Source organism: Coprinopsis cinerea, assembly GCF_000182895.1.
Source record: "Coprinopsis cinerea okayama7#130 chromosome 4 map unlocalized cont3.4, whole genome shotgun sequence".
Taxonomy (NCBI): Eukaryota; Fungi; Basidiomycota; class Agaricomycetes; order Agaricales; family Psathyrellaceae; genus Coprinopsis; species Coprinopsis cinerea.
The window spans coordinates 2,569,172-2,586,956 of record NW_003307541.1 but is presented as its reverse complement, the minus strand read 5'-3'; the positions used below and the strand labels follow the sequence as shown (position 1 = coordinate 2,586,956).

The 17,785-nt window shown below is 52.0% G+C and overlaps 6 protein-coding genes across 6 annotated transcripts; 2 read left to right on the top strand and 4 right to left on the bottom strand.

The window, feature by feature from the left end:
• Nucleotides 1–583: 583 nt before the first annotated feature.
• CC1G_14447 (hypothetical protein) lies at nt 584–997 on the bottom strand (the record flags this gene model as incomplete). Its single annotated transcript, XM_002911404.1, has 2 exons — nt 584–653; nt 702–997. The coding sequence occupies 2 exons, from the start codon at nt 995–997 to the stop codon at nt 584–586; spliced, it is 366 nt and encodes a 121-aa protein (XP_002911450.1).
• Nucleotides 998–1,307: 310 nt separating this feature from the next.
• CC1G_14446 (hypothetical protein) lies at nt 1,308–2,193 on the bottom strand (the record flags this gene model as incomplete). Its single annotated transcript, XM_002911403.1, has 4 exons — nt 1,308–1,334; nt 1,388–1,870; nt 1,921–1,986; nt 2,041–2,193. 4 exons carry the CDS (start codon nt 2,191–2,193, stop codon nt 1,308–1,310), a joined length of 729 nt encoding a protein of 242 aa, XP_002911449.1.
• A 2,881-nt stretch (nt 2,194–5,074) lies between these two features.
• Nucleotides 5,075–8,321, bottom strand: CC1G_07596 (hypothetical protein; the record flags this gene model as incomplete). Its single annotated transcript, XM_001836461.2, has 13 exons — nt 5,075–5,089; nt 5,136–5,748; nt 5,802–6,471; nt 6,527–6,625; nt 6,680–6,737; nt 6,828–6,841; nt 6,896–7,018; nt 7,077–7,595; nt 7,652–7,680; nt 7,737–7,852; nt 7,908–8,067; nt 8,132–8,194; nt 8,245–8,321. The coding sequence occupies 13 exons, from the start codon at nt 8,319–8,321 to the stop codon at nt 5,075–5,077; spliced, it is 2,556 nt and encodes an 851-aa protein (XP_001836513.2).
• Nucleotides 8,322–8,784: 463 nt separating this feature from the next.
• CC1G_07595 (choline dehydrogenase) lies at nt 8,785–11,427 on the bottom strand (the record flags this gene model as incomplete). The annotated part of the gene is made up of 8 exons (XM_001836460.2): nt 8,785–8,961; nt 9,031–9,427; nt 9,484–9,683; nt 9,745–10,015; nt 10,070–10,227; nt 10,427–10,718; nt 10,771–10,938; nt 10,991–11,427. 8 exons carry the CDS (start codon nt 11,425–11,427, stop codon nt 8,896–8,898), a joined length of 1,989 nt encoding a protein of 662 aa, XP_001836512.2. The 3' UTR covers nt 8,785–8,895.
• Nucleotides 11,428–13,455: 2,028 nt separating this feature from the next.
• Nucleotides 13,456–13,647, top strand: CC1G_14445 (hypothetical protein; the record flags this gene model as incomplete). The annotated part of the gene is made up of 1 exon (XM_002911402.1): nt 13,456–13,647. The coding sequence occupies one exon, from the start codon at nt 13,456–13,458 to the stop codon at nt 13,645–13,647; it is 192 nt and encodes a 63-aa protein (XP_002911448.1).
• A 1,390-nt stretch (nt 13,648–15,037) lies between these two features.
• On the top strand, nt 15,038–17,545 carry CC1G_07594 (hypothetical protein; the record flags this gene model as incomplete). Its single annotated transcript, XM_001836459.2, has 2 exons — nt 15,038–16,565; nt 16,851–17,545. 2 exons carry the CDS (start codon nt 15,038–15,040, stop codon nt 17,543–17,545), a joined length of 2,223 nt encoding a protein of 740 aa, XP_001836511.2.
• Between the last annotated feature and the right edge of the window lie 240 nt (nt 17,546–17,785).

Sequence of the window (17,785 nt, the reverse complement as noted above, 5' to 3'; positions counted from 1 at the left end):
TGAAGCTTCAGGGTGGGCTGCTCACTATGTAGCCTCCAAACAGGAGAGCTGGCTGAACAAAGGTGGGACAAGCTGGTGGCTTAAGTATGGAAGGAGGGTGTCGAAGGATGGAGGAAGCGGGTTCAAACGTCCAAGTTCAGACGCGTCGATCTGGCCATGACAAACCACCATTATTGGGTTCCGGATGCGTCGATTCCGTGTTCGCGAGCCAGCAGAATCACAGGCCTTCATTGGCGCCGTTCGAGCACTGCTTCCCCACGGGCAATCAATTATGTTGATACCAGCCCCAGCCCCAGGTCGCACGTCTTGGAGAGAAGGGCGGGCGGCGGAGGTGACGTTGACCATCGAGCTTCGAACATCAGAGACGAACCGATTTCCGAGGTGAAGGTGCGGCAACAGGGCAAACCATAGACTCGGATGCAAGTACGCTGATCAAGAAACAGCATAGAGCATAATTTCATTCGCCATGTACATGTACTACTGATACAAAGTTGTAATAAAGATAGTTAATTACGAGGGCTAATCCCTCACCTAATGAGTCGCTATTGGTATACTAGTGTCAAGAATCATTGTCCGAGCCCATTTACTTCTTCCAGAACCTCTTCACGAAAGGCTTTTTCTTTGCTTGCTCTGGTTCTGAGATTATTTCCCACCTACAGGACTCGTTAGTCAATCCTCAAGCTTTAGCAGATTTCACGCACTGCACAATCAGGTCACCCCTTCCAACAAGCTTTCCCCTCTGTCTCGAAGGCATACCCGCACCCTTGATAACATTTCTTCCTTTGGTGGATTTGGTTCGAGGGTAGTCGATGAATACCGATAGAGGCTGCCCATCGATTCCCGTAAATGAGGCTTCCGCGCCAAACTGCCTCATGCTATCCGCCCATGGCACCTGAATGTCCAGAACAAGATCATCCCTTTCCTCCAATCTCGTAAACCTTGCATGAGGCTTTTCTTCGATGATGAACGCAATATCCTGCAGCACCCCACTCTTCATCTCATGACCGACCCGTCGACAAAAGAGTCGAGAACCTGGTCGACATCCCGAGGGAATTTCGAGATCCAATGTCACAGTCCGAGACCGGCCGGAAAGTGCACGACGAACAATGGGAAATTTGAGATGAACGCCAGAAAAAAGCTCTTCTAGCGTTAGAGGAAGTGAATACGTCCATTCGCCGGTCGGTCCGAGCCCAATGGATACCAAGGGAAGGTCGTAAGGAGCTGAATGACTTGGTGGGGTGGCAAGTTGTCCGTAAAGATTCACGTATTGCTTTTCTGATCCTGGAATTCTGGCGTTGGGAATGGGTTTAGGTACCACCACTGAGATCGCTGGCCTGAGAACAGATATTATCAATAAGCGAGATTAAATCAGTTATGAATTTTGTACATGCCTTTGTATTGAAGTGTGCGGCGAACTGGGAGCACCGGGGTGCGCTGGTGTCGGAGGACGCCGTGGTGGCTTTGGGAATGCTGTCATGCCCGGCTTGGAATGTGACAGATGTGAAGGGGGGATGTAGGCTTTGTGCTTGAACGCTTCTGGTAAATCCGGACCAGCTCTCCAGCTTTCGTAGGTCGAGGACGGTGCTTTATGCTCCGGACGATAAGGAGACGGGGTGAAAGGAGTCGAGGGCCAAGAGCAGGTTGTGGGAGAGTCCTTGAAGCTTGAGGACGGCGTAGAGAGGGAGAGTCGACTGTCCGAGGAATCGTCCTCCGAATCATAGGAAAATGACGAACTTGAACTTGAAGAGGAATGGCGGCGCTGCATACGGGTAGATTTCTGACCGTCCTTTCCAGGGTTCATGACCAATGGCTCTTCGAAATTAGATTCCAGGTCCATCGTGCGGGTTAAGGTCTTGTAAGCCTGGTTAACCTGGACCGACGTCATTCCCCTTTCATTGTCATGACAGTGAAAGATCCTACCTCGGCAAAGCACCTATTGGCGAGATGCTTGTCGTCGTGAAGGCGGTCTGGATGCCAATGTAAAACCTGAACATGCTCGATTCAGCCAAAGTCCTGGGCACTATCGCAAAACCCACACACCTGCGCTCTGTACGCATGCTTGATCTCGTCTTTGGTGGCATAGTCTGGGACACCAAGTACTTGGTGAGGGGTGCGGCGTGACATAACGTCGTGGAGAGGGGGATGGCAGGTGGAACGAGGTGGAACCTGGAGAGACAGTGCCAGGAGGTTCATCCTCGTTATATATCGCGATACCTTCACTCCCCCACGAACGCCTTGGAGCAATCAATTCCACAAACTGTTCCATATCAAGAACCCACAAGAACCATAGAAGTCAAGAGTATCTGCCGATCCTGGTAAGTACAAGGGATCACTCAGAAGAAACAGCATACACACATCATGCATCAAGCCTCGTGCCCACTCCGAGCTTGTCTCTCCTCTTCCGGAAGTACGGGAATTAAGAGATGGTTAAGATAACCGTAAGATAACGCCTTTGCCGCACGTTGATTTGACCCACAAGGCCTGGACGAGCGCGCAGGTAACACCTTTGAATGTGATAGCCTAGCTGAGTATGGGTAATGCGCGTTCTCTGGTGGCACAATTACCCACATCCGCTTTCCTCGTAAGAGAAGCTTCGACCCGAAATTGAGCGGGAGGCGTAATCAGCTGTACACCCAGGAGACCAATAATATCGGATATTTGCTCCATATGTTCTGTTTGGTGTGCGACTCTTCGCAAGGGGTAGACGAAGAGAATCGCGAAGCTGAGGCGTCATTAGAACCCGGAAGAGGCCTTGGGCCCCCGTTTTTCCGCTGCAATTCCGTCGATCGCCTAGCCAGCATCCTCGACCCTCCAACTTCCAAACCTCGTTGCCTTCGATAATCAGTCAGGAGAATACATATGCCCTTTCCAACGTTTGTCCGCCAACTTTCCCTTCTGGTCGCACCAAAGAGGCAACTAGGGTACACTGCATAGGCGCAAAACATCCGCCGCGGCGCGCAGCGAGCCGGATGGAATCCATTCGCTCAATGGACGGGGCCGAACGGACGCTCTTCATATGTTCGGGAGGCATGAAAATGCTACATTCATCTACAGATACGAGGTTAACGTTCATAACTTCTGCAAAAGGTTGAGGATGACGAAAGTTTCAACAATAATATGTATCCACAATAGGGATTAACTCACAGCAACTTTGAACGGCTTGAGTAGAGGGCCGTAATCTGCAGAACTGGGTGTTTCTGTATCCAGAGGGAGACGATAATCCCCACGGACTTGTGAATAAAGAAACATCGAGGCAAAATTTCAATGGCAAATCCGCCGCTCCTTTACAAACTGGGAGATCAAACAGACGCATATATTCACGGAATGCCGTACTGACCTATTCAATTCTTTCACGAAATTACACCCTCTGTCCAAGAAGTTTTACGTTTCAACGTATCAGGACATCGAGGGTGACAATGACGGTGAAGGACGGCCGAGCATCGCCATCGACATCGTTCCGACTTCTGGCTCAAGGAGTTCTGGACCAAAGCCTTTACACCCCTAAATGTTATTATCAGACTCTATGATATGAATTCTTAGCATGAACAACCAAGCGTACCAGGCTCCTGTCGAACGAGACTTATTATGGCACCGTGACAGGGACAAAGGATAATTAATGTCGTCGCGCACGGCAAGCACTACTGGAATCCGAGACGGGAGAATGGTTACTGATGTATCGCAAGCAAGCGAAGCGAGATAAAGCTCACCTTCCAATCTATGACAAGGGAAATGGAAAAGGGTTGGTTCAATTGACTCCTGAGACCAGTGTGACCATCCGCTCTAACCAGGGAATCAGATTTTCGTACAATGGACTACACGATCCATTCAACCGCATTTGTTTGAGAATGTTGCAACATCCGTTACACTACACGTCATTTGTTCTCTTCCGTTTCGTGCTTCAGGGCACGAAGATTGTCCCGAACATACTCTTCGACTCCATAGGCAGGTCCGATATCTCCATAGCCTACCTCCACTGTAATCCCATCCACTACAACCAATGGCCCTTCCCAGAGCCAAAACAGCCGATCGATAAGACCACATACCCAGGAACTACAGAAAAAAACCTTTTGAACACCGCCAAAGATCCTAGATTGAGCCGTTCATCTAACGATAGAACCAGTCCACCCAGAAAACTTGGCAGAATTCGAAGCAAGAAAGAGTGGAAATTTTCAATTCGAGGTGCGAGCTCCGAGCGGTCTTTTCAATTGAATACTCCCGCAAGAACACCTGCGAGAAGAGTTTTCGGGAGGGGCCTTCCAAGGAAAGGCTACAGAAGTCGATGGCAGGCGGTAGAACTTGACTAGGTTTAGCAAGTGGGACAAATCATCTAGGTTTGTTTTTGTGTTGGTGAGGAAAGAAGTCGCGCATGAAGGCAAAGAGGGTTCCAGAAATGAGGGTGCAAAGTTAAGATCCTGTCGTGCGGTGCAAGAAGAGATCCCTTCGGCGACATGAGCTTGACGACAGATGTCCCTGATGACGAACTTGAGTCGGATGGGTCAACCCACGTTGCGGGATCAAGAAAGGGTCAGGGGAAGGTTTTGCGTGCAGCTACAGTCTCAAGTTTCGTTTTCAGTGTGTGAGCTGACTTGAAGGTCTGAAATAACGCGGTAGGATGATTTTCGACGATTCCGATGGTGGTGGTCGAGAAGAAAGGGGCAAAACGCCACAGGGGCACGGATCCCCCGCCAGCAGGCCGCCGCCCGACGGGTGTCGGTTCCTGGGTTCGATCCTAATCCGACGTAAACCTTTATGTGCGCAGCGGCCCAGGATCATGGGTTTAAAGTTGGTCAAAGCGGTACAAGAAATCAAATCAGTCCATGAACGAGTGTATGTCTAGTTAAATACCAAAAAGTGATGCCAGAGAGTGAGATAATGATAAGCTCAAGAGCTGAGTATGTCTGAAAACAAATGAAAGAATGACGACGATGATGCCAAAACCAGACAGTGAGATAACATAAAAAACATGTGACAGAACGTGTAGACGTAGAACGTACTAATGTAATGGGGTATGATCAAAGGTATGCTACAAATGTCCCAAGAACTGGTCGATGGTCACTTCGCCCTTCTAACCTCCTCATCCCGCGATCGTCTAGGGTATTATAATCAAGACAGACCACATCACCTCGTCTATTCACAACTGCAGGTGTGGCAAGCGGCGTCACAGGCTCCTCGACATCAATAGTCAATCCCCCTCCATTAGCACTACTAGGCGAAAAGAAGTTGGGTAGGAACCTCCATCGCGAAGGCGTGGCAAAGTCCCCGCCGGATAAAGGGCTCATCAAAACCCCAAATGTCGACCGTCTGTTAGCTGCTTTGTCGGGGACAGCTGGTGCCGAGGGTGGTGGAGCTGGAGGGAAAGTGGCAGAAACACCTCGTGATGGTTTCTTCTGAGCCGCGGAGGAGCTCAAAGCAGGTGGCGGCGGGCTTTCTGGCTCAGGAGATTCAGTTCGATACCCCGCAGAGTGTGGCGTTTGAGAGGGGAATATGCTTTGTGACAGAGGAGGGGCAGACTTCAAGGGGGGAAGGTAATGGGGGATCGAATCTGCTGTGCTCTTGGCTGTGTATGGAGCATCCGGTTCTCGAGCAGTTTTCGATTTGAACAGGAATGGGGAGAGGAGAGTGCTGAGCTTGCGCTTTCGTTTGCGAACTGGAGCGCTGAGAAGTTGAGGATCTCCGAGTACAGGTTCAGGAGTTACAGCCGGGGTGGGAGCGCGTTCAACAGTGGTTTTCCAGAGGATGCGATCGCACCTGTGAAAGATGGTTGAGTTCAGAACTATAGCAGTGGAAAACAGGCCACTTACCAGCTAGGTACCCGCTGTTTGCTGGAGCTGTCATAAACACCTTTTTCAATTCCGGAGACTTCATCTTGACTTTGATTGGTATTATTCGAAGTCATACTCTCCACCCGTATCTTGGGTGGCGGCATCAGCGTCGGAGACTCCCCCAAAACGCTCGTGGGTTCGGCCGTACGTGGGCCCGCCGTAAGAGGTTCGGCTGTCCTCGGGGTGTAGGGCAATGGGCTGTAGCCAGGCGTGGTTGGGGTATCAGGATATACCTGAATATTATCGAGAGTGGGTTTCCGCTTCGGTAATTTAAAGAGGGGAGATAGCTTGGGGGAATTCAGTGACAACAGCCTCAGCTTGGCTCTACTGGTCGGCGCGACTTGTCCTAACGAGACCTTGCTCGCTGAGGTAGGGACAGTGGGGGTCACGGGAGAGGCCGGCACAGTAGGGAGATCCAGCGTCGCTCGGGAGTAGGCCGTTGACATGGATGATACCGACATTCCTTCCGCATCCGGATCGTACTCGTCGTTATCATCACCCGTCTGCTTCGGTCGCTTCAACGTCCGCAATACATCATATTTGAACGTTGGAGGGAAGTTGATGGGGGCCTCTTTGAAGCCTGCGAACTCTTTCGCTCCGGCATTCATCAACTTGAGCAGCTGATCGAACGTGAGAGCTTGGGCATAGTCTGTATAGAGAAAACAGTAAGAAACAATTCGCATATGGAGGCAGACCACGGATACCTTGACGTGCGATGAGCCAGTCGGCATGCAGGCGCGTGATGTCAAGTCTAAAGTTGAGGTCCCCACACAGGAAGGTAAAGTCAAAGCGATCGGTGAGGTCTGCAGGGACAGGGTCAATGATGCAAAAAGACCAAATTTACATCGCCGATATACCTTCCGCACGTTTCCGCGGGTCATCCTCAGGCAAAAAGTCATCGACCTCAAGTTCCGTCTACAACGAAGCACCGTCAGGTTAAAGGTCTTGCCTAGTTAAAACCAACAACACCTTGATTTTCTCCAAATTCGCCAGCCGGTGGCTTACCCGCCCCTCGTGGGCTAGAGAAATACATTAAACGCCCGTTGTCGATCGCTTAAGGGAAAAAGACGCACCTGCCAAATGCGAATTCAGGAAAAGCAACGTGGTTCCATCGAGGTTGATGGAAATTCCAACGCCACCCTTGTTACCAACCCTTCCTCCAATCAGCCCTGCGGTTACAGCGGACTTGGACACCCCTAGACCCAGGGTGAGCATGCACATTGTGGAGTTGGAGACTTGTGCAGTGAAACGAACCTTTGACGAGCGGTTTCAAGTCGCGGTGAACGTAGATGGCGAGGTATATCCCCAGAAGACGCTCCTTCACCAACAGTTGATAGGGTCCTGGTTTCGAATTCGGTTCCTTCAGCGACGTGGCCCTCCGTTTCGCAACCGGTTTTGAGGACGAAGTAACATCCAGCGCCGAACCCAACTTGAACGACTTGGACCTAATCAACCCATAATTGCCTCCATTGCAAAGCCAGTCCGCCACAATGCTCGTCCAGCCCACGGGAGGGGTATCCACCGAGGTTTCATTCGACTTTTTATTCCGAAGGATGATATCGTCGAGTTGACTGTCCTGCTCCTTGAGACGTTGGAGTTGGGCTGCTGCTGCGTCAAATTCGGATGTAGGTTCTTTGGGAGAGAGCTTGTCGTTGCGATCCTTGTCCTTCTCTTTATCCTTATCCCGCTCTTTCTCCTTGTCTTTCTCTTTCTCCTTCTCCTTATCACGCTCTATGAGTTGCTTGATACCCGCCCCTAACGCCATGGGTAGTCCTGTGCGATGGATAGCACGTTAATTAGGCACGTAAGATTAGATGCATGCCACGAACCGGAAGAAGAAGGGCACTCCTGCCCAGCACTGCAAAGCACGATGATGAGCCAACGTACCGCCTCAAGACTAGCAATGGGACCTACACAACGACGAAATGATACGGATGCTCAGGCTCCATAGGTAGCATCGGGAACGTCCCAGGAGGACACGTTGGACCATCATACGCAGGGACTTTGCCCAACAGCTCTTCGAGTTCACCCTATACGCAATCATCAGCCACAGTCCTCCACGCTCCCAGCCGAGGAGAAACGCACCTTGGGCAGGGAATCATGCATATTCCATGTGATCATTCTAACCTTGAGCGCCTTGACGTTGGGTGCAGCAGTCGTCTTCCGTGCCGAGGGCGGTGAAGCAGGGATCGACTGGTCCCACCGTACCCCGCCTGTCTTCGCCGCAGCCCCTGCTCCTCCGGTACTGGTTTCGCCATTGGCTGTTGTCGGAGCGGCATTCGATGACCGTGGTGTATGTCCAGGCGCACTTGTCGACGAGGGCGAGGGTATTGGGAACAGTCCTACCAAGCGCTGCAGCACTGTAGTTTGTCCTAGAGGAATAATGTCTGGATTTAGCACACGTGCAGGGCAAAATCAATACCTTAACATACCTTGCCGCGTCTTGATGACCACAGAATCATCCGGGACTGTTGATTCACCCGTCGGAGAGGTCCTCATTCCAGTTGGAGGTATCGTCGTTGTCGTCGTTGTCGAAGGGGTAGCCATAATTAAATCAAATCCCTGTCCCAATGTTCAGGTGCGCACAGGGTGTCGGTTGTCGTCGTTGGGCGCCGGCCGGGTGGGAGGTTGGGGTGTACTATATTGAGTCGTAAATTTGGACTAGAGAAAGTGAATATAGAAGAAAAGGGGAGTGATATTAACGGCCTGCGTGGAAAGACTATAGAGACTGTGAGTGGGTGGTAGCGAGCATGTCGTTGTTGCGTGACGGAGGGAAGCTTAATTTACCATCTTCTGGGCAACTCGCGCGCTCTACTTCAACCCCGCCCATCAAATTCTCCCATCAAAAGCCAATCCTCTATTCTTCGGTGTCATTTCCCAGTCCACACACACAGAAAGCCAGCGGGGCATCAGAACAGGATACAGTTTCATTCCTGTGGGTCCATACAGGCGCCAGTAACATAAGTCAAACTGAAAAGAATGAAGTGATATCATTACATGCAACAGGTTCAAGGAGAGTACAGTAGATACAAACAAGCGAATAAATCACAAGAAATCCCCTAGCCCAAAACCCTTAGGAGCGATACTCAGCCTTCATCTCATCTGCCAGCTTCTCGGCAATAGCAAAGCATCCACCAGCCTAAAATTGGAACAAACAACATATCAGTAATCCCCACAACGATTCCAGCCAGACAACAGAACTACTCACCGTGTGTCCAGAAATAATGTAGGGGAAAATACTAGCATCGCACACTCTCAACCCCTTGATGCCATACACCCTCAACTTGGTATCAACAACACCACCCTTGTCCTCTGGTGCCATCTTGCACGTCGTCGTGGGGTGATACACGGTCTCGACACGCTCCCTCACGAGTTCCTCCAATTCCTGAGGCGACTTGAGGTGAGTTTGGTGATCGAGATCTTCACGCGTGAAGGTAGCATCGAGATGCGAGGCGAGAGGTTCGGTTTGGGCGATCTTGAGCATGAGGTAGAGGCCCCGAGCGAGTTTCTTCACGTCTTCGGTGGTTTGGAGGTAGTTGGGGTTCACGCTCGGCTGGACGAAGGGGTTGGCGGACTTGAGGAGGACTTCTCCTTTGCTCGTGGGGCTAATGAAGATCCAGAGATTAGAACCGTTCCAAAGGACCAGCTGGATCGGACGTACCGTAGCAGGTAGCAGTGTAAAGCGTAAGTGTGCACATCAAACATAATCTTTCCATGCTCCTTGTATGCAAATGGCGTGGAGAAGAACTCGAGATCAGGGCTGTTGGCGGCAGAAGTGCTATCCTTCAACTGCTCAGGGAACTTGTCCGCCGGGAACAAGCTCCTATCATCCGACCTCACAAACGCGGCCGATTCACCAAACTATGATACCGCCGTATCAGCACAACCACAATCCTCGTTGGCATCCATTGAAAAAGCTCACATTCATAGCCAAAGGTCCGCCTGTCTTCTCGATCTTGTACTGCCAGATAGCCTTGAACAACTTGACGGCATCACCGAGACTCTTGGGTTTCAAATAGTTTGCACTCTGGTTATGCTTGTCCTTGAAGTACACGTCGATGACAGGGTGGTCGACAAGGTTCTGACCGACGTTGGGATGGTTCTTCACAACGTGGATACCGAGTTTCTCTAGGTGGGCCTGAGGTCCTACACCTGAGAGCATGAGGAGGTGAGGGGTGTGGACAGCTCCTCCGCTACAAAGTCCAGGTCAGGGCAAAGTGGAAGTGGGAGGGCAAGGCGCGACTCACGAAACGACAACGTCCCGCTTTGCATAGACCTTGAACCTCTTCCCTTGCTCGGTCTTTGCAAACTCAACGCCGACTGCCCTGGGTTCGGCTGCTGAGCCGAGAGAGGTGGTGTCAAAGATGATGCGGGTGGCAGTAGCATTGGTGGCAACAGTAAGGTTCTTGCGCCCGAGAACCTCGGGGGTGAGATAGGCTGTCTCAGACGATACGCGCCTGTATTGGTTTGAAACGTAAGTCACTGTAATGAAACGCGTCAAAATAAGTCTTTCGAAAGTGATGGAAGAACCTTACTGATCTATCAGAGAAACGTGAATGGAAATGGTTAGGGCACTTTCTTGGTGGGAACGTGTCGATACTTACCCTGCTAACTCCAAGCGTTCCATTAAGGCCGTTGAAATCCGGGGTGAAAGGAATTCCAACAGCAACGCAAGCCTTGATAAAGGCCTTGCTAGGCGGGGTTACAGTGTTAAAGTAGCCAACGTCGACAGGTCCGTCAGTGCCCTTGTTCTTCATATCCACGTCGGGGTACTCCGGATGAGGATTGAACCTCTCAAACTTCCTAAAGTACGCGGCGAAGTTCTTCCATGCCCAAGAGTCATCCCCTGTGACTGTGGCCCATTCGTCAAAGTCTCCTGGGGCGCCATATTGAGCCCTAAGTAGAGGGTCAATTCATAGTGGTGAACAAGAGGGAGTGGAAGACGTACATTTGAGCATTGATCGAAGAGCATCCTCCGAGCATCTTTGCACGAGGCCAGAAGTTTGTCTTTCCTCCAGCGTACTGCTGAGGCTCGGTTCTCAACTGGTGAACGTGTTTACCCCAGAACAGACCACCGAAGCCTGAGGGCATAACGGACCGAGGAAGGGTCTTTCCACTATTCAAACCTCATCAGCGCACAACCTACAGGCAGAATCAAAAAGACATACGAGATTCCAGCCTCGAGGAGAAGAACCTTCAAATTCGGATCCTCGGAAAGGCGCGCAGCCAATGCACATCCACTCGTTCCTCCACCAACGACAATGACATCGTACTCCCATTCCTTCTCGGCAAGACCTCCAAGTCTCCTCGCCTCCTCTATCGCAGCTCCCAGATCCTCCGAGTCGACATACTGGCCCGATCCTCCTTTCGCTTTGTTCATGCTCTCAGCTTTGGTTTTCAAAGATTTGACGCGTTGACCGCGGACGAGGAGTTCGACGAGAACTGCGAGGACAGAGCTAGATGCGAGAAGTGCACGGGTGGTAGGCGAGAGCGCGTCGATGAATGGGACGCCGGTAGGATGAGTGGTAACGACTTCGTGTAGCTTGGTGACTAGCTCGACAAGGGCCTCAGGGACAGGGGCGAGTGCGTTGTTGCTAGAGGCCATGAGCGGGGATCTGGAAAAAGACACGTTGGTGGTTCATATACCCGCTCGAACTGAGATACGTTACTCACGACGTTGATGTTTGTCAGAAAAGCCTAAAGATCCCCTGCTCGACAAGGAAGAGGCAAGGAAAAGTGCCGCGTAACCGTTGGACGCAGTGAAACAAGTCGAAAAGAGCGCCCAAATGAGATCTTGGGAAGCTGGCGTAAGACGTTCACACCGGCCGCCTTTGGACCTCGAGGGTCGATTACGAACGCCCAACGGCGTAACATTCGAGATTCTGAATCCAGAATGCATTCTAGATATCGTGGAGCCGTTGTATGTCGCGTCAGTTGCCCATTGGTGACCAACTTGAACAGGTCTCATCGCGATGCGGGTGTTGGTCATAAGGTACATTTGCGGCGATCATGAGCGCCCGCGAGCTTTGTTTGACGCTGTCATGTGGTTGAGCGCTTCTTGGCTCGTCTCCCATTTCAAACATTGACCCCTCTCTTCCAGTACCGCTGAAGACAACTGGAGGTCTTTACAGACTCGATATGAACAACTTTACTCTGCTTCCGCTTCCACGAAATGCGGGGCATCAGTATATAGGGGGCCAAGCCGTCGAAGAGACAACAGATCAGACGAGGCCACGACGCATGTGATTCTCCTCATCCTTCTCTTCTCACTTGGACTTTGATCATCGTCGTCGTCCGTGATGATCATGAAGGCTCTCCCAGATCCAATGCGCTGCCGACCTGCAAAACTCGAAACCTCATAGGCAACGATGTGGGGGCAAGGATTTGGAACCTACCTCTGACAGGCCCAAGACTCGAGGTTCTTTCCGACAAAGAAGATCTGCGGATAAGATGCATCCGCATCCCAAGACCTCGATCATACAGTCTGGGGGTGCAGGGTCTACCAGTCGCTGACCCCAGCTTGGTCTGCGTGGTACCCCTCGCGTGGTTGGTCCACTTGGGCAAGTCCCTGACCGATGACGTGGAAGATCTCAAGACAGACCGCTTTCGCGATCACCTACGACCACGGGGTTTGCTCGCCCAATGAGAAACTCCGTATATATGCCATCGGCCAGCCCTGCAACGACACTGGTACCCTTTGGCGCACCTACAACATCCCTTCAAATCCCTCACCCTCGAATTGACAACCCCCTTCTGCCTAGATTAAACGATCCCTCTGGCAGTCACTTGGTCTACTTGGTGCGCCGCTAGTCAACATTCTGCGTTGTCTTTAAACAGCAATTTCCCATTTACGAATTGGCCATGAACCCTTGAAGACTCGACTTGTAATCTCCCCCGCTGTCATTCCTCTCCCTCAGTCTGGCTCTCGGATGTAAACCTAATCTCGACACACCCTGCAACGCACCGCTTCACCCCGTCTTCACGTCTTCACCTGGCCTTCCCGAGGGTCTATTCGGATCGATATAGTTTATAAATATCGCCCACGCATAGGTCTGTGGATGTATCATGGTCTCTACCTTGTGACCGCTATGGCTACCCCTGACCGTCCTACTCTCCAGACGTCGCTTGATAGTGCGTCAGACTCTTGCCGCAGTCAGCTACGAGGCTCTCCCCCCGCTATTTCTGGCACCGTGAAGGCCGAGCTATCTGTTCCTAGCTGTACTTGCGAACTGGTCGCATATCCTAAAAACTCGACATACCACCGTTCTAGACTCGTTTTTGCCTTTCCCTCGTTGCAGACTCTAAATTCCTGGCCACGGACTCTAGGCCTGACCAGATGGCGGGGTTGATCAATTTGTGACGGATATCGACAATCATTATTGCTGGACGACATTTTCATCTCCCATAGGTGGAAATGAAGCTTGGCTTTGCAGTCGAGGCACAAAAGAGGGGTTCAATGTGGCTACATCCCTAGCTCGGCACGGCGTCTGCAACTGGTTGGCTTCGTTACATACTCGAGACCCCAGAAAACGATTATAAATTTCTGACCGAAGAGGGGAACAGCGATAATGGAAGGGAGGCGTCTTGTTCCCAATTTTGACATGATTATTGGCGGGTGGAGCACTTTCTAAAGATGAAGGAAAACAATGGACGAAGAGCCAGCCTCGCTGCCGCCACCAATGATCTCTGCGTCCCTCATCGTCACGCCGCCTCAAGCCTTGTCATCATCAACCGAGCCCAAGCCGTTTCACCCCTCCCCGTCGTGGCCCAGGTCCCGAGCCCCTTCACCCAGCTGCCAGCGCCATTGCCCGGATCAGTTGCATAATGAGCGTGACCCAGGGGGCAATCTCCGGATATGACATCGTCTCCTCTTCATCCATTCCTCACTCCCCCCTTGCACCCTGGCATCCATCGTCCCCAGATCTTCATCGTCGCCAGTGGCTCTTGCTGCTGCGCGTGATCCCCGTGTAGGGCCGTACGCGAACTCGCATCCTTTTTCTCGTCGGGCTCTGGCGCTTAGCGGGGTCGACAGTCTTTTTTAGGACACCTCTGCTGCGGTGTTACAGTGAAGGTTACGCTTACGGTTTGTGGTGTTATAAACCTGACTATTGATCAATGCGAACAGACTAGGATAGCAATTCTATCTCAATTCAAACTCTTTATGCTAAATGTTCGGAGCTAGATTGCGAGGATGATACGGTATTCTCTTGTGGTCAGTAGAAGTTAGAGCCGTGACAAACGGGAGAAGGGGATCATGTTATTGGTGGTCAACAAGTGTTTGTAGTGTACATTCATTCTGTCATCGCCGTCCGACGATCATAATGAAACCTTTTTCTGTACAAGTGGCATCTCGCGAACAGAGGATAACGTCAGAGGAGGTCCGAGGAGACAAAACATACATATGGGCAGATGATTCGTTCGCAGAACTGCCTGTCGTACACACCCACCTACCACATCTACCCCTTCCGTCTCCCGGTAGCTAGTGAGCTTGACCCGACGTCAAACGGTACGCCTCGTTTGTATTATTTGATTTGAAAGATCTGGTGGTGTTCGACTGGGGATGGATGGAATTGATGAATTGGCTGCAACTTTCTCCGGGACGTGTGCCACCACCACCAACACGGCCGATCGTGAAGGACAGCTGAGTTCGAGCTGGGAGTTATATCTGACCACATCCCATCGCGCAGGTATCGCCTTTTTCGCCCCCCGTTGTCGGATTCGGATCTGGGTGTTACCACCACCGTCTGGCATATTCCTGGGATAGGGCAACTGGTAAGTAATTATAGCTTGTTACTCGCGGCTTTTAAGGTCATCATATATAGTGAAGGGGTATTGATTCCGGAAACTGGAGCCCGCAACCCAACTTCCACTCGACCCCAATTGCATCATTGACATCGGGCCCTTGACGTCCTCGACGTCTCCCTCCATTTTTCACGACTCGCCACGACTCCATCTCTCAACTTTCCACGGCCTTAACACGTTTCTTTCCATTATTGTTAATCTTTCCTTCTTTTCGATTCATAACCACAGTCGACGCCCGCAGCGCTAGCTCGACCCATTTCGTCATCTGGGGCCCGCAGAACCAGCTACATCAGTCACTTTAGCACCACTCCTTCCAACGCGCTACTACTCCTCGGATTCGACACTCCGCGAAGCGCGAATTATCGTTCCACGAAGCGCTTAAGAAGAACCGGTGCACGTTGTAGACGAAGACCATGAACAGTACACCCCCAGACGCGTCAACCGAGCCCCCGCCGCCGTCACAACAAACTGCGCCCCGGCCTCCCGATTCGACGCCCGGTGCTCGGACCATGTCCCGCCCCCGCCGCCTTTCACTCTTCTTCTCCAGCTTCAACGCTTTCCAACCCTCGTCCAAACCCTTCTCCTCGAAAGAGCGAGCGGCAGCGGCGACAACCGACAATGAACATGTGACAAGCGACGACGACGACATGTCCAGCATAAATTCGACCACGTTTTCACCGGACATGGGCAGCCCGAGGACATTGTTAACCACGCCCTCGGGTTCGGGCTCGCTCAATTCACCGCAGGATCGTTCCCTTTCACCCGGGCCTAAGACGCGAGGGAGGAGTGGGTCGGGTATTGGAGCCAAGTTGGGGGCGATACTTCATCTGCGAGGAGGCAAGAAGAGTCGACGTCACCTCTCTGGCCATTCGCGTGAAACGAGCGCCGGATCCGGATATCTACAAGACGATGAAGCCACGACGAGCTCTCAGCAGGACGGACAACGAAATCATCGCGAACAACGAGGAAAACGAGGGTCGATCGCAAACTCAGAGTTTATGCTCGATAAAGGCGGGACGGGATTGAAGGTTGAAAGGGCGTGGAGGGATGAAACGGTTCGCAACGAGGTCTTGCGAGCGGCCAATCGCCAACAAACCCTGGCTAGCTCTATCGCCTCCCTGGGACCACAGGAGCCAGACCCTGAGGACAAGAATTCCGTATTCGCGGCTGATGTGGAGCCTATTCTTCAAACCGTTTTGGATCATTCTTCCATTGGAGCCAAAGATTTGTTGTTCCAGCCTTCTCCTTCCTCTGGGTCAATATTTGTAGAGGGTTTGTTCGAGCTTGGGGGTCCTACTGCGCATAGAAACGCAAGCGAAAAGGATGGCGAGGTGGTGGATCCGGACAAGCGACTCGGAGTGGGGAGAATGGCTGACACGGACAACAACGCCAAATGTGGCGACAACAATAACACCGTGACCATCAACCAGGCCTCGTTGCATGCCAAAGGGCTTACTGCTGGGTCTCCTGTCAATAACGACGACGACAACCGCGACGCCGATATCAATCCCCGCGTCCAAGCGCAACACGGAGACGATTCCCCGCAGGAGGGAGACACGACGAACACCACGGCGCCAAAGACGTCAGAGTCGTCATTAACGGTTCCATCGGAAGGCGGAGCAGCACAGATCATCTCCAGCGCTCCCCGAAATTTGGCAGACAACGTTGAACACGACAATCATCACCCCGACCGCAATTCGAAGTCAGGATCCGGTGTGGGTACCCCCGGCCAGCGTTCAGGACCGGTTGATTTGGGGACAGCGACATCGACACCAGTGTCGGCGACGGAGCTTGGCGCTACAGAATTAGTCGAAACAACTCGAGTTGAGCAGACTCCTGACGTAGTTCCATTAATATCGGTCGAGGGATCACCACAATATTCTGCAGGCTCTGATACCAGGACGGCTGTCACACCGGTACAGCCTCGTCCAGACCATTACGGTGAGTGTCAGGTTTTCATATTTGGGCATCCTGTCGAAGCTTCATTCTTTATATATACGCGCCTTCGTGCAGCGGTTACTTTTTCCCTTTCTTCCGCTTCGGTCGCTGTTTGCTTCTTTTGTGGTATGTTCTTGAGACAGAAGGTTATACTTTAATTCAGCAAGCTGTTATTACGCTATTCCTTTATCGTGACAACGACACACTTCACCCACCTATTATCCTCTTCCGTTGCGGTTTCGAATTTGGACATCAGCGGCTTCTTGGTTACTGACGTTCATCTAATAGACTCACAACGTAGACCAGCACGTTCATCACGTTCATCCAGTCCACCTGTAGTGCGGCCATCTTCACCCGTCAAACCATCAAGACGCCCGTCGAGCTCGTCTGCCGCAAATTTGAATCAGAAGCACGACCTTGCAACTAGCCAACAACCACTTACCTCCAAATCCCGACCAGACACGGAAAACTCGACGCCAACTACGGACGAAAGACCATTAGGGATGATTTCACATCACCAGTCCGCCTCGACAGGGGCTGCATCGTCGAGCAGCACGCAGAAGGCTTTCCCACCGTATCCCTATGCACACCTCTACCCTCAACAGCAACAGCCACAGGCCTCTTCGTCGCGACATCATCACCACCTACCCCGCCAGCAGAGGGCACCGCATTCACACCACGGGCACGGAAGCGGGAGTGGGTTTGCAAATGTTATCCCACACCATCATCGACCGCAGAAGGCGAGGGCCACATCTCCCCCACCGATGGGCGTTCAACAGAGCCCGTGGCAGTTGCAAGTTGCGACCCGGGATCAGGGACACGGGCAGAGTCACTCGACAACAAAAGCCAGCGGGAAGACGTGGTGGAGCTCATTCAACCTCTTCAAGAAGGACGCCGCCGCAAACACAACAGCCACCAACCACGGCGCAGCAACGGGAGACCTGGGCTCATTCGGTGAGTGGTTCTTCCTGTCTTTTGCTTGAGGCAGTGAAAGGGATTGTCGTCATTCGTCGTCGGGTCGATGTCGAAGCTGCTGCAGTTCACCAGAACGGACCCCATTTATTTTTTTCCACTGGATTTGGGCTAGTAACCCCGCGTTCCGTGCTCCGGGCTATCCCCGTTTGGTGTGCTTAGTCATACACTCTCGAGTGGCCAAGGCTAGTGGGGGCTGCAGGACTTATTTACGCTCCACCTTCATCTTCCTTTGCCTTTCTCTGTTCTAT